General features: G+C 34.6%; 1 protein-coding gene across 11 annotated transcripts in view; it reads right to left on the minus strand.

The window, feature by feature from the left end:
* Positions 1-2,835: 2,835 nt before the first annotated feature.
* The window catches only part of LOC127844544 (hydrocephalus-inducing protein-like), a 71,500-nt gene continuing 61,360 nt past the window's right edge, over positions 2,836-12,975 (minus strand). For 9 of the 11 annotated variants that reach the window (XM_052374882.1, XM_052374876.1, XM_052374881.1 and 6 more), the window contains 4 exons: positions 10,213-10,323; positions 4,149-4,288; positions 3,294-3,476; positions 2,836-2,977 (listed from right to left, as the gene is read on the minus strand). In XM_052374882.1, the coding sequence (XP_052230842.1) occupies positions 4,235-4,288; positions 10,213-10,323 (165 nt within the window). In that variant the 3' untranslated portion in view covers positions 2,836-2,977; positions 3,294-3,476; positions 4,149-4,234. The remainder of the gene's footprint in view (positions 2,978-3,293; positions 3,477-4,148; positions 4,289-10,212; positions 10,324-12,975) is intronic. The other 2 variants (XM_052374886.1, XM_052374884.1) reach the window with 1 other exon arrangement.

Here is a 12,975-nt window from a genome sequence, read left to right on the forward strand (position 1 = left end):
AGCAAAGTATTGGTTTATATTACTGCGTTATTTTTTTCCCTTGAAAGATTAAAGACTACCGGGGTAATTAAAAATGAATACATATTTTAGTATTATTTATCAAATCTGGCATCATAATTATTTCAGTAAGGCTTTTTACCCCACCATGACTCCTTTTTTCCCCTTAATTTAGGCCAGAGAATAGTGTTTACACTTCAGCAAAAGAGATGTCACTAGGTAATTATTTTAAAACAAGTATTCCCGATTTGCGATTTATTTGGTTTAAATTGACAATTTGATAGGGGTCGATCAATCTTACTTATCAGCCAATCAGAATCTGTTAATGGCCTTCATTTTGTCTAACAAATAAAGAGTAACAGAATGAGCATTTTATGTAAGAAAACGAAGTTGGCAGAGCAATTGATAATACGGCAACTGGGAAATGTTTTTTATTGTAATGCTTTAGACAATCAGAAAGGAGCTTTTACAATCTGCATTCTGTTTTCTTGATTTAAAGCTAAGCGCAAGCTTTTGAATGGTCTGAAAAATTTTCATGGGTCTGCTTAGCACAAATCAATTGTACAACGAACCTTTATAACTTAAACTTATATCATACATATAATATACACATGAAAATGCCACATATGTTTACTCCATGAAATTTAATGTCAACAAAAATATTTATTTACTCCATGAAAAGTAAAAAAAAAACATTAAAAAGTTTGCCCTTAAAGTTTGCCCAGTGGTCAGGGACTGGAATAAAATGTACATTTCCTTTTCAACCAAACTGATTACATAGCAAACATTATCTTACTGAGATCAAACTACACAATGTACAAGAGTTATTTATACAAAAACATCAGCTCCCACTTGTTTACTTACATATTCTGGCTGAAAGGGGAACATTATTTGTTAAAGTACAGGCATTTTTGTTTGCTTTGTATGACGTATACCAGAATTAAAATTCGCACGACAACAGTAGCCTATGGTCTTAAAATTATTTGGTTTATAAGCCAGAAACTGTTGTGTATATCTGCCACACATTTCTATATAAGATATAATAGTTTTGACTACACCCTAAATATGTACTTCATACAGAAGTATTGAAAGAACAACCATTGCCAATTCTGGTGAAATTGTTAGTTCCTATGAAAGTATATTACATAAAGCTATAAATGGGCAATAAGTGGTGTCATGACATAACATTTAAATATGGGAATATTGTGTCTTGTTCTGAGAAAATTGGGCTTAATGCATGTGCGTTAAGTTTCGTCCTATATTTGCCTGTGCAGTCCGCACAGGCTAATCAGGGACGAAACTTTCCGCTTTTTATGGTTTTTTTTTTAAAGGAAGTCCCTTCTTACCGAAAATATTCTTCAGGCGGAAAGTGTCGTCCCTGATTAGCCTGTGTGGACTGCACAGGCTAATCTGGGACGACACTTTACGCACGTGCATTATGCCCAGTTTTCTCAGAACTCGACTCATTTATAAAAAAAAGGCCATATGGCACATATTGGGTGGCAGAATATGCTCAATCGTAACAATTCTATTGGATTTGTGATAATTAGTATACACTATAATTCAATCAGCAACAATTCGGAGCAGTAATAAATATTAAATATGAAACTTTGAACAGTGAATGAACATTTTCAGGAAAATTCAACTAATGAACTTAAAGGCTTATAACATAACGAGGTCGCATTAAAAAACAACCTGACTATTTCTCAAACTTACGCAATTGCTCTGAAAAAAATTCACAACATTATAGCACAAAATAAACAAGATGCTGTTTCAATAAATGCATATGTCTGCCCCTCCTTCCCCAAAATATTGGAAACCTTGACAGTGTTGATTCATCGGTCCATTTCAATAGGCATCAGTAAAAAAGATGGTCAATGTCAAAATGAAGTCAGGTGGTTTAATCAAAAACGTTAGTTCAAACATTCTTAGACCAAGATCTTTAAATCAATATCATGGATATAAGGAAAATATCTTAGAATATAAGCTTGCATTTAAAGAAGTCAGCTAAAGTGATACAGTCATCTAACCCATCTTACTTATTATCTTTATTTTTCTATCATGTTTCTGCAATATGTTGACACATTTTTCCTTGACACTTGTGAAGAAATACAGTGAAGACAGCACTTGTACCAATATTCAAAGTTCCTCTTGAAAATCTCATCTTAAGATGAACCTATGTCAAATAACATTTTTTCTCAAAAAATCCAATACTTTTCTTTTTACAGATTAATAAATACCAAACAAGCTTCTCAGACAGCTTAATTTTATATTTAGATTTTAAAAATACTCTTCAATAAAATAGCTAAGGTCTAATGCACTTTTCTTATTTTTATTTTTTTATTTTTCCTTTAAGCCCTTTGTTACTACGTGCCTAGACAATTAACAACACAAGGTGAATAGTTGAAAACCAAGATATTGACTCACCATGTGTCAATGTGAACATCTATGTACAGACGATATTTACAGTTACCTAAGTCTGGCTAGAATTTGATGTTCCATTCTCCTAATATTAATACATTTTGTATAACGTGATTGAAAATTATTGCTGCAAAGATATGTAAACAGCTTACCAGCTTTAAATGATATACCTTCATTACTTTCTCATCTAACTACTTTTATACTAATTTTTTCAACTTACTTCTGTGTTTTGTTTTGTTTTTTTTGTTATTTTTTGTATTTTTCTACCTTTGATGTGCATTTGGGCTGTTACAATATTAGCCAAAGGAGAACTCAATTGAAATGAAAAGCAAAAAAAATAATTCTTCGAAACTTCAGTCACAATGCACTTTTAAGGCCCTCATACAAAATTAAATAAAGACCACTGCCAATCACATACTTTCTAATTCTTTCCTTCTTAATCCCAGCCGTTTGCGATCAACATCTGCCTTTTCTTTCTCAGTCAGAGCATCATATTCCTCCTCAGACATATCCTCAAGCCGCCTTCTTTCTGCCTCTTCTCTTTCTGCTGCCATGCGCTCTGAACAATATTGATATGAATTATTTTTTTTCAAATTCATACATTTCAAATTGCTTAAACATTATCACTAACATACGTATTTTCATACATTTGTAGTCCCTAAGTTATATTTGATTTAAGACCTTTCTTAATAGATTCAAATTTTAAGGCTTCATGTCCAACCCTTAGATACTGATGAGCAGCAAACAGCATAAAACCTGAACAGACTGCGAATCACTCGCAGGCTGTTCATTTTTATGCTGTTTGCACAAAGCCATTTTTTGCTTCTGATTGGGAAAGGGTTTAAACATTATTGTTGTTGTTTTAAGGACTGTACCTTTTTCTTCTTGCTGTTTCTTCTCGTGCTCCTTCAAATGTTCAAAGTCGTGCTTCAGAGTCACAAAGTAGATGAACCTTCGGTTGTTCAGAGACCTCAGAACGGCGGACGCTGCCACATGTTGGTCTGGGCAAACAAGGTCTCTAGGCCATCAAACACTACACCCCTGTGGCAGTCATTCAGCTACAACCCAGACATAATCGGCACTAATATGAGCCAAAATCTCAGAAAAATGAGATTAATGCATCATCAACAACATTTTTCACTTTAAGAGGATTTTTTAATTAAAAAAATTTCATCTCAACATAATTCAGTCTAGGTGGAGAGTTTGTGCTCTGATTAGCTTGAATGGACTGCACAGGCTAATCAGGGACAACACTTTCATCTTTTATTGTATTTTTTTTTATTTTGGAAGACCCTTCTTGATAAACATCCAATTTAGGCGGAAAGTGGCATTCCTGATTAGCCTGTACCAACTGTTTGTTTTGCTCTTGTTTATTTGTGGTTTTGTCAGCTTTATACCAAACATTATTTCCTCTACTAAAAGAAGGTGACTTTCACAGACATAAAAAACATTGTGGAAGCAGCAATTAACACGAATATAAAGAACACCAACACACATGTACCGGTAATATATGAGATAAAAAACACACGCAACAATCCCATAAGATATAAATTTTAAATTGTGACCTCACTTTGCAAACTCTTTTTTTTAAAAGCCATCTTCTTATTATTATTAAATTATGAAGATTTTTTCATTTTTCTAACCTGACACAGGCCTTCCCTCGATAACTAACTAGAGAAACAATCCCTATTTGTGGAAGTGCTTGCTTGCCCTTAGCATTATGAAAGTACCTGTAGACGTTCGGCCAGTATTTCCACGAGCAGATCTTCCGAAAGGACAACAGCTCATGAGACCAGACTCTCCATCGACACTCGCGCTAACGCTTAGCCTGCGCGCAATTGGGGCCATCAAGGGGAGGAGTGCTGGCAACCTGGAGGGACAGGGACAAAATGTTTACGTTGTGGCAACCAGAAAATAGATACCAGCTGCCCTCTAGTGTTTTATCACCCAGGGACCAGTGATAATATTTTGAAGGGATTGTGCTTAGAATATGATATTTAAAATATATGAAAATAACATCTTTAGGACAATAAGAACAAGGAAAAAAAGGTTTTTGCCTTCTTAAATTGAGGGGGTACTCTTTGTTGCGCACTTAAGTTACTGAAAAATGTCATTATAGTTTGTAAGCAACTAATGGGGCAAGCTTCCTTTCTAAGGCACACAACAAAACTTATCTTAATGTTGTATATAAATTATCATCATAAAATACATGCCTTTTACTTCTAGAAAATATGTATTTCAAACACTCTGTCCTTTATGTCCTAAAATACTTTTGATGAGCTTAATTGTTTATACCTTGATAAATTTACCAATCTTATTTATTGCTGGATATATTATTTAAATACAGTAATGAAAGATTCTGAGAGAAATAGCAGCATGTTGCAACCATAAATTTTTCAGACAAAAGCCTGCCCTTAAAGAGCTGGTGGTCACAGAAATAACACATTATTGTACATTTTTCTATTAAACAAGGACCCTGTACTTTTAAGCTTTGAAATCTTTCCCTTATAACTAATGAAGGAAATGTATCCTGAAATCATATTAGAATTTTTGTTTTTCCTTATTAGAATATATTCAAATATTTTATTAATGAACACCCAAATCTGAATTCCGTCAAATTTAATTAATGTTCTTTGTTGGAACAAATATAACAATTTACCTGATCTCCTATATAATGTTGAAGATTAAGTCCCATAATGCAATATTATTTCAAACAAATAACTTTGTTTTCATTAGATGTACATGTATTGAATTATCATTTTTATTTCAGGTTATAATAATTTCTAAGTTGTTCATACATGCTATATTTGTTCAGCCCATCAACGTTTCAGCAGCACACTATGTCATTTTGTCATTTTATATATAACAAACTTTCAGTTGCACCAACCTTATTTTTATGCAGAATATCCATTATTTGTATAAGATAATCAAATATTCAAATCGAAATGTTGGAGTTGAATATTCTACCAGTTTTCAAATATTCATTCTCATCCATACTAATAACAGCTAAACTAAAAATTATATAACACACATATGAACTGAAAAACAATTATTGCCTTATGGTGAATAAAACAGACATAAACAATAACAACAACATTGCATATAAACACAATATTCACCTATTAGAAAGACTAACTAGAGGAACAACGACTGCTATATACATTTGAAATAACTAACAAGAGGACCTAAAAGTCCCAGGTTGCTCACATGAGACAATTAAAATCTAAACAGGTTTGTGCAGAGTTTTTGTAATAACCCTTTACCACTCAGAGACGCACTTTGACAAATTTGAAGTCTCTAAGAAATCAAATTAAATTAAAGACTTCTACTAGATTCAAGCTTTAAAAGCTTCATTTCCAACCCTAAGGTACTGATGAGCAGCAAACAGCATAAAACCTGAACAGACTGCAAGTTAATCACAGGCTGTTCTGATTTTATGCTGTTTGCACATAGCCATTTTCACTTTGCTTCTGAATGGGTAAGGGATAACAGTGGCTTTTATCTAATTTTTTTTTTTTTTACTCTGTATGATACACATTTGATATGATGTGAGACAATATTAGAATAAATAAAAGTTTTTACAACAAAAATATCTATAAAAAAACAAGTTACCCTAAGTGCATGGCCCATTTTGACCCCAGGGGCTTGATTTGACAGACTTTGTAGAGATCCAAAATATGATGTCGGAAAACAAGTATTAAACCCCTTAACATTGTGGTTATGGAGATTTCAAGATTTTTAAAGATTTTCTATAAAGGTTTATAGAAATCATTTAACATCTGACTCATGGCACTTTTTGAACCCAGTGGTATCATTCGAAAATCTAAACAAAAGAAAACTAAAGCATGTTTCACATCAAATATTAAACTCCTAACCCTTGCAGTTTCAGATGATTTACTCACTTAATAAATATATATAAAAAATTATCCCTGGGGCAGGGCCAATTTTGATCCCGGGGTAATGATTTGAACAAACTTGGTAGAGGACCATTATATGGAGTAAAACAGCAAATATTTAAATCTGACCTTTGTTGTGTCAGAGATTAAGGTTTTATAAGTCATTCACTATATATGTCTATTTAACTCTAGTGACCCTTGGTCGTGGCCAGTTTTGACCCCAACATACTATGTTACATGCCAAATACCAAACCTCTCAGACTTGTGGTTTAAGAGTAGAAGACGTTAAAAGTTTTCAATGTATACAAACTAAGGAAATCAAGTAACACACAGGGCAGGGCCAATTTTGATCCCAGTGGTATTATTTGAACAAAGATTGTAGAGGCCCACCATAACACGGTACACACCAAGTCTTAAACTAATGACCCATGGGGTTTCATAGGAGAAGATTTTTTAAGTTATCTACTATATAGGTTAATATAAATCATGTGACACCTGAGGGGTGGTGAGTTTTGACCTAAAAGTTTTGACCTAAGGGGCATGATTTGAACAAACTTAGTAGAGGACCACTAGACAATGTCTATTAAAGCCCTGACCCTTCAGGTATTTTGGTCTATTTTTAGCTCTGGTGACCTACATATGCACTGGACCAGAACAATTAAAACAAGAGCACCGCCTTGCGGGTGCAGACCGCTCATCTATTTTCTTTTTAAAGGTGAAGGGAATCTCATTTTCAATCACAAAGGAGGGAGGGGGTGGAGTGAAGAGGGGTGTATAGTGTGCGGGTGTGGACATTTATTACATTATCTTCCAAAAATGAGAAAAAAAAGAAAAAAAAATTCGGGGGGGGGGGGGGGTGGGGGGGGTGGGGGTGGGGGGTGGGGGGGGGGGATTCTTGGGTGCGATGGTTGGACGGTATTGCAAACATAAAATAATAAAAATAAATATTTGTGCTTTTTAACCGTTTCAAAAAAAAATTAAAAAATTGGGGGGGTGGGGTGGGGGGGGTATAGCGTGAGGGTGTGGTGGTAATTTGTGAGATGATCTTAAAAAAAAAAATTAGGGGGGGGGGGAGATTCAGGTTGGGGGGAGGTGGGGTGGGGGGGATTGTTGGGTGCGATGGTTGGACAGTATTTCAACATAAAATAATAAAAATAAATATTTGTGTTTTTCACAGTTTCAAAAAAAAAAATTTGGGGGTTGGGGTGGAGGGGGGGGGGTTATAGTGTGAGGGTGTGGTGGTCATTTGTAAGATTATCTTAAAAAAAAAATAGGGGGGGGGGAGGGGGTGGGGGGGAGGGCACGGGGGATGGTTTGGGTGGAGTCTATTGTGGTAAATGCTATTTCAAACATAAAATAATAAAATAAATATTCAGGGGTGTGATTGAGGCAAAGTCAGAGGGGAGGAAATTCTGTTGACTGATTATGACTACGCGAATGGCGCGCATAACGCAATGACAAACATAAAAACAAACATTAAAATAAACTACTTTTTGAACTTCATAACAACATTTCTTTATAAAAACCTGTTAAACTTCACATTTAACATACTGAGGATGCAAAGTAAACAGTTAAGTAAGTATTTATTGTGATCAATAGCAGCAGTTTTTCAATGTATTGAATTACAGTTAATAGACTAAATATAAACAAACAAACTTGAGTGTTCTTCTGGTGTTAATGATGTATTAACTGAGTTAAATTAATATTTTTAATGTGTTTACCTTTCAATATCTTGCATTTCACATCTTCACTCAGTTCACAGCTATTTCAGTTAACTGAACAGCGTGACAAACATAATAAAGCAGAATATGCATATGAATCTGATTATACACAGACCCACAGACATATAAAAATCAAAATCATGTTTGTCTATTTCCATGTTCGAACGATACTCTTCTAAATTGTTTTACTTCGCGAGTAGACTAAACTCCAATTTGCAAACACTGGTTTCCGTGACACAAATTCAGTGGGCATATTTCTTAACAAAATATGTGTTGCTTGTATCTAAAATGTAGTCTTTTTTTTTTGACAAACACATTTCATTATTCCTATCAGACTAGGTGATGTCAGTCGTTTATTCGATTGCTATTTGTTATTTCAATAATCTTAATTTTCTCTTCACAACGGAGCCATTTGCAAACAAATCACAGAGTGCATTTTAAGAACACGATTTTAATTGGAAGATTGGGAAGCGACAGCCAATTATATTGCTCGTTTTAAAAATGCTTAGGCATAATCTACCAGTGTAAAATGCGGAGAGATTTCGCGGGCCGCGGATATTTCGGGCCGCTTATGAAATACGTCCGCGGAATCGGTGGTAGCCCCTCTCCCCCACATTTTTTAAAACGAATTTACGCAAATCTCATAAGTGATATCCAGGACAACCGGATACGCGGAAATCCGCGGAAAAATCACACCCCTGATATTTGTGTTTTTTAACCGTTTCAAAAACAAAATTGGGGGGGGGGGGTGGGGGGGGTATAGTGTGAGGGTGTGGTGGTCGTTTGTGATAATCTTAAAAAAAAAAAAAATAGGGGAGGGGGAGGGGGAGGGGGGGGGAGGGCAGGGAGGATGGTTTGGGTGGAGTCTATTGTGGTATGTCAGGTAAGAGTAGTTTTGTCAAAGTATCAATCAAATCTAATCATAAATAAAGAAGTTATGGCAATTTTAGCAAAATTTAATAATTTGACCTTGAGAGTCAAGGTCATTCAAAGGTCAAGGTAAAATTCAACTTGCCAGGTACAGTAACCTCATGATAGCATGAAAGTATTTGAAGTTTGAAAGCAATAGCCTTGATACTTAAGAAGTAAAGTGGATCGAAACACAAAATTTAACCATATATTCAAAGTTACTAAGTCAAAAAAGGGCCATAATTCCGTAAAAATGACAACCAGAGTTATGCAACTTGTCCTTTTACTGTACCCTTATGATAGTTTGCGAGTGTTTCAAAGTATGAAAGCAATATCTATGATACTTTAGGGGGTAAAGTGAACCAAAACACAAAACTTGACCAAATTTTCAATTTTCTAAGTATAAAGGGCCCATAATTCCGTCCAAATGCCAGTCAGAGTTACATTACTTTGCCTGCACAGTCCCCTTATGATAGTTAATAAGGGTTGCAAGTATGAAGCAATAGCTTTGATACTTAAGGAATAAAATGGACCTAAACACAAAACTTAACCAAAATTTTCAATTTTCTAAGTATAAAAAGGGCAAATAATTCTGTCAAAATGCAAGCCAGAGTTATCTAACTATGCCTGCCCAGTCCCCTAATGATAGTAAGTAAGTGTACCAAGTTTGAATGCAATAGCATTGATACTTTCTGAGAAAAGTGGACCTAAACGCAAAACTTAACCAAAATTTTCAATTTTCTAAGTATAAAAAGGGCACATAATTCTGTCAAAAATGCATGCCAGAGTTATCTAACTTTGCCTGCCCAGTCCCATCATGATAGTAAGTAAGTGTACCAAGTTTGAATGCAATAGCATTGATACTTTCTGAGAAAAGTGGACCTAAACGCAAAACTTAACCGGACGCCGACGCCAACGCCAACGCCGACGCCAAGGTGATGACAATAGCTCATAATTTTTTTTCAAAAAATAGATGAGCTAAAAACTGAAAGAGTGTCACCCAAGGATGTCTCCTGTGAAATTTCATTAAAATCTGTCAGGGGGTTAAGGAGGAGCAGTCGTTAGAAGAAAAAGTTAACAGTTGCACCTCATATATACTGACGGACAACAGACATCACTGTATCATAAAAGCTTCTCATGAGCACTCAGTGCCCAATTGAGCTTAAAAAAATGAGGAACAAATCAAAAGTCAACCAAAATTAAAACTGGAAACTGAATAGAACAAGTCAAGTTTTTACAACAGAACTGCTATTTGGCACTCATTAAACCTTTTCAAGTGATCTTTCGATAATGAGAGAAGGTACAGCAAAATCAACAAGTGTGCCCTTTCGTCCGCTACTTCTCAAGAGTTCAGATGAGAGCTGGGATTTGCTGCCATACTGTGATTGATAAAAGACAATTATAATAAAACAGGCTTAAATGAAAAAACACAATTACTGTATACCTACCAATTAAAACAGAGGCATGTGCAAACTTCAATTTGACAAAATATCAACCAAACCCCTTGAGTGCCACATGTAGTAATATTTAGCAAAAGGTAACACGCAAATTGGATTCTAATTCGTAGCCAGTTTTGAAACCAGGGACATAATTTAAGCAAAGTTTGTACAGAACCAGAATACAATGTTAAATAAAATCCAGCGGAACAAACCACAAAATAAAGTATTAGCCATCACACATTGAAATACAATCTGGATTTTGCGAAGACAAAATGCAAATACTAAAAGAAAATATTTTCATTAGAAGCAATCTATCGCCACCAGGTGTGTAAGAGGTTGGAATATAAGCAACAATAGTGGGTTACACCATAACAGTGAACAAGTTGGAATTAACAATTATGTACGAAAAAACATAAATATATCGTAAAAAAACGGTCCAAGATGAAACCATATTTGTTCCATTTTTATCAACCAGCACAAAAGTCGATGCAAGTGACAAGTAAAGTGATGGCTACTGCTGTAATAACCTTTGGTTTTGAGATTTATTGCAGCATTAGATTTTTAAATGCATCGGTTTGAAGCTCAAGCAGGTTAGTAACAATCATTGTAAAACTGTTCGTAATTGCCACAAAAGCCAAAGTTTAATGTATTCTCTATATATTTGTTGTTTATATTAAATAAAACTTCCATTTAAAGGTACCGTCAACCACGACGACGAAGAAAAGAAAAGTTGTAAAATACAGTATTTTTTTACAATTATTAGTTTATATTGATTAAAGTATCACGACTTGAATATTACATTACTTGAAAAAAGTTGTTAAGTATTCATATTTTCAGTATATTCGGTAAGAAATTTTACTGGGTACCAGTACCAGGTAACGAGTTAATGCCAGTAGATTGGTCATCATCATCATGTGGTAAACCCAAAAATGCAAATTGTGCATGGCGTAGTGATTTGTATACCGGTATCAGAGCTACAGATAAGCTGCGTATTTGCGTAAATACGCAATAAAAACTGGGTGGATATGCAATTTTTTCAAAATCTGTGCGTACCGGAATGCAAAACAAATCGCCGATACCCAATTCGAGCCGCCTTCTATGCGTAATGAAAAATCCCGTTTTGTTTTGGCCGTTTTGAATCGAGTCTTAATCGACAAGCGCTTGTTTTATCTGGTAACGTATTTACCAATCGTTTAGATGATAACAAATGCGAGTCAAACAAAATGGCGTCTCGAGGCAGACGAAAAGTTGCGCAAAAAAATACAAAAACATTTAGATTCCTTTGTCGTGGTTAATTAATCTAAATATAAAACAATTGCAAAGGGCATAGTTGATGACTATAATGAATTTTGTTTGGGGCATTTTCGGTCAAAATACACTATATTATACTACCACAATACCGTTCCAAACCCTATGATGGGGTGTGTTGGGTTTCTAAAACAAAAGTACTGGCCCATATTATTGGAACAAAAACAAGTATAAACACATTCGATGAGTGGGTTGAGAAATTCCCTTGTCTTCGGATTGTTGAATCTGATAGCAGAAAGATGGAACAACCTATACTGCGATTGAATACATAACAGTGACTTTATGTAGGTACGGTTTTGAGAAGCTAAATTCACGTTTTATTGCAAATACCCAATTCACTTGTTTGTTTTGGTACAAATACCCAATTATTTTTTATATGAGCGGGCATCATACTTTTGGATACCCAATCACGTTTTCCATTACCCAATTCATTCTTATTTTGAAGGGTATTACCCAATTACCCCAAAAAGCTTATCTGTAGCTCTGCCGGTATATTTTATATATAAAATGATCAATCTACTTGTGCTATTTATACTGTGTATATCGTTATGTCACCTATTTTTGCAATGTACTTTTGATTTCACATCCTAAAATTTTATTACCGAATATACTTAAAATATGAACTTTTTTCAAGTAATGTAATATACCAGTCGTGATATTTTAATCAATATAATAAACTAATAATTGTAAAAAAAACGGTATTTTACAACTGTTCTTTTCTTCCTCGTCGGGGTTGATGGTACCTTTAAAGCTAACCGTAAAAACGCAGTCATAAGTCGAGATTTTTTACCTCCAAAATTTGATTAAAAAACCGGTATCGACTTATGAGGTGGTCCATGAAAAAAATAATGAAATTCCATGAAAAAAATAATGCAATTCGACGAAGATTGATCCCCGCGGCAATAGTTGTTGTTGCTGTATAAAAAAAAATCGTTGATTTACGACTAACAAAACGTCGTATTTTTACTGATACTTACCAATTAATATAATCACAGTTTGCAATTACTCTTGTTTTTATTTTGATAATTTAATCCAAAGTCTTCAAGTAAGCAGGTGTTGTTTTTTTACTGTTTATGTAAACAAAGAATCAAGGACATCATTTAAAGTCTCGCGAAAATTCGCAATATGTGTGAATCGACAGTTTGACGTCATCAAAGGAAAGCCGTTTCCTGTCAAGAAGCCATAAAGAACACCTTTCTCGCCGACAAAATTGGATTCCTTTGTTTAGAGAAGCGATATGCTTAACCAATCGCGTGGTTGAAACTCGTTTACAATCGTCCCATT

This window comes from Dreissena polymorpha, chromosome 9 (genome assembly GCF_020536995.1).
Source record: "Dreissena polymorpha isolate Duluth1 chromosome 9, UMN_Dpol_1.0, whole genome shotgun sequence".
Lineage (NCBI taxonomy): Eukaryota > Metazoa > Mollusca > Bivalvia > Myida > Dreissenidae > Dreissena > Dreissena polymorpha.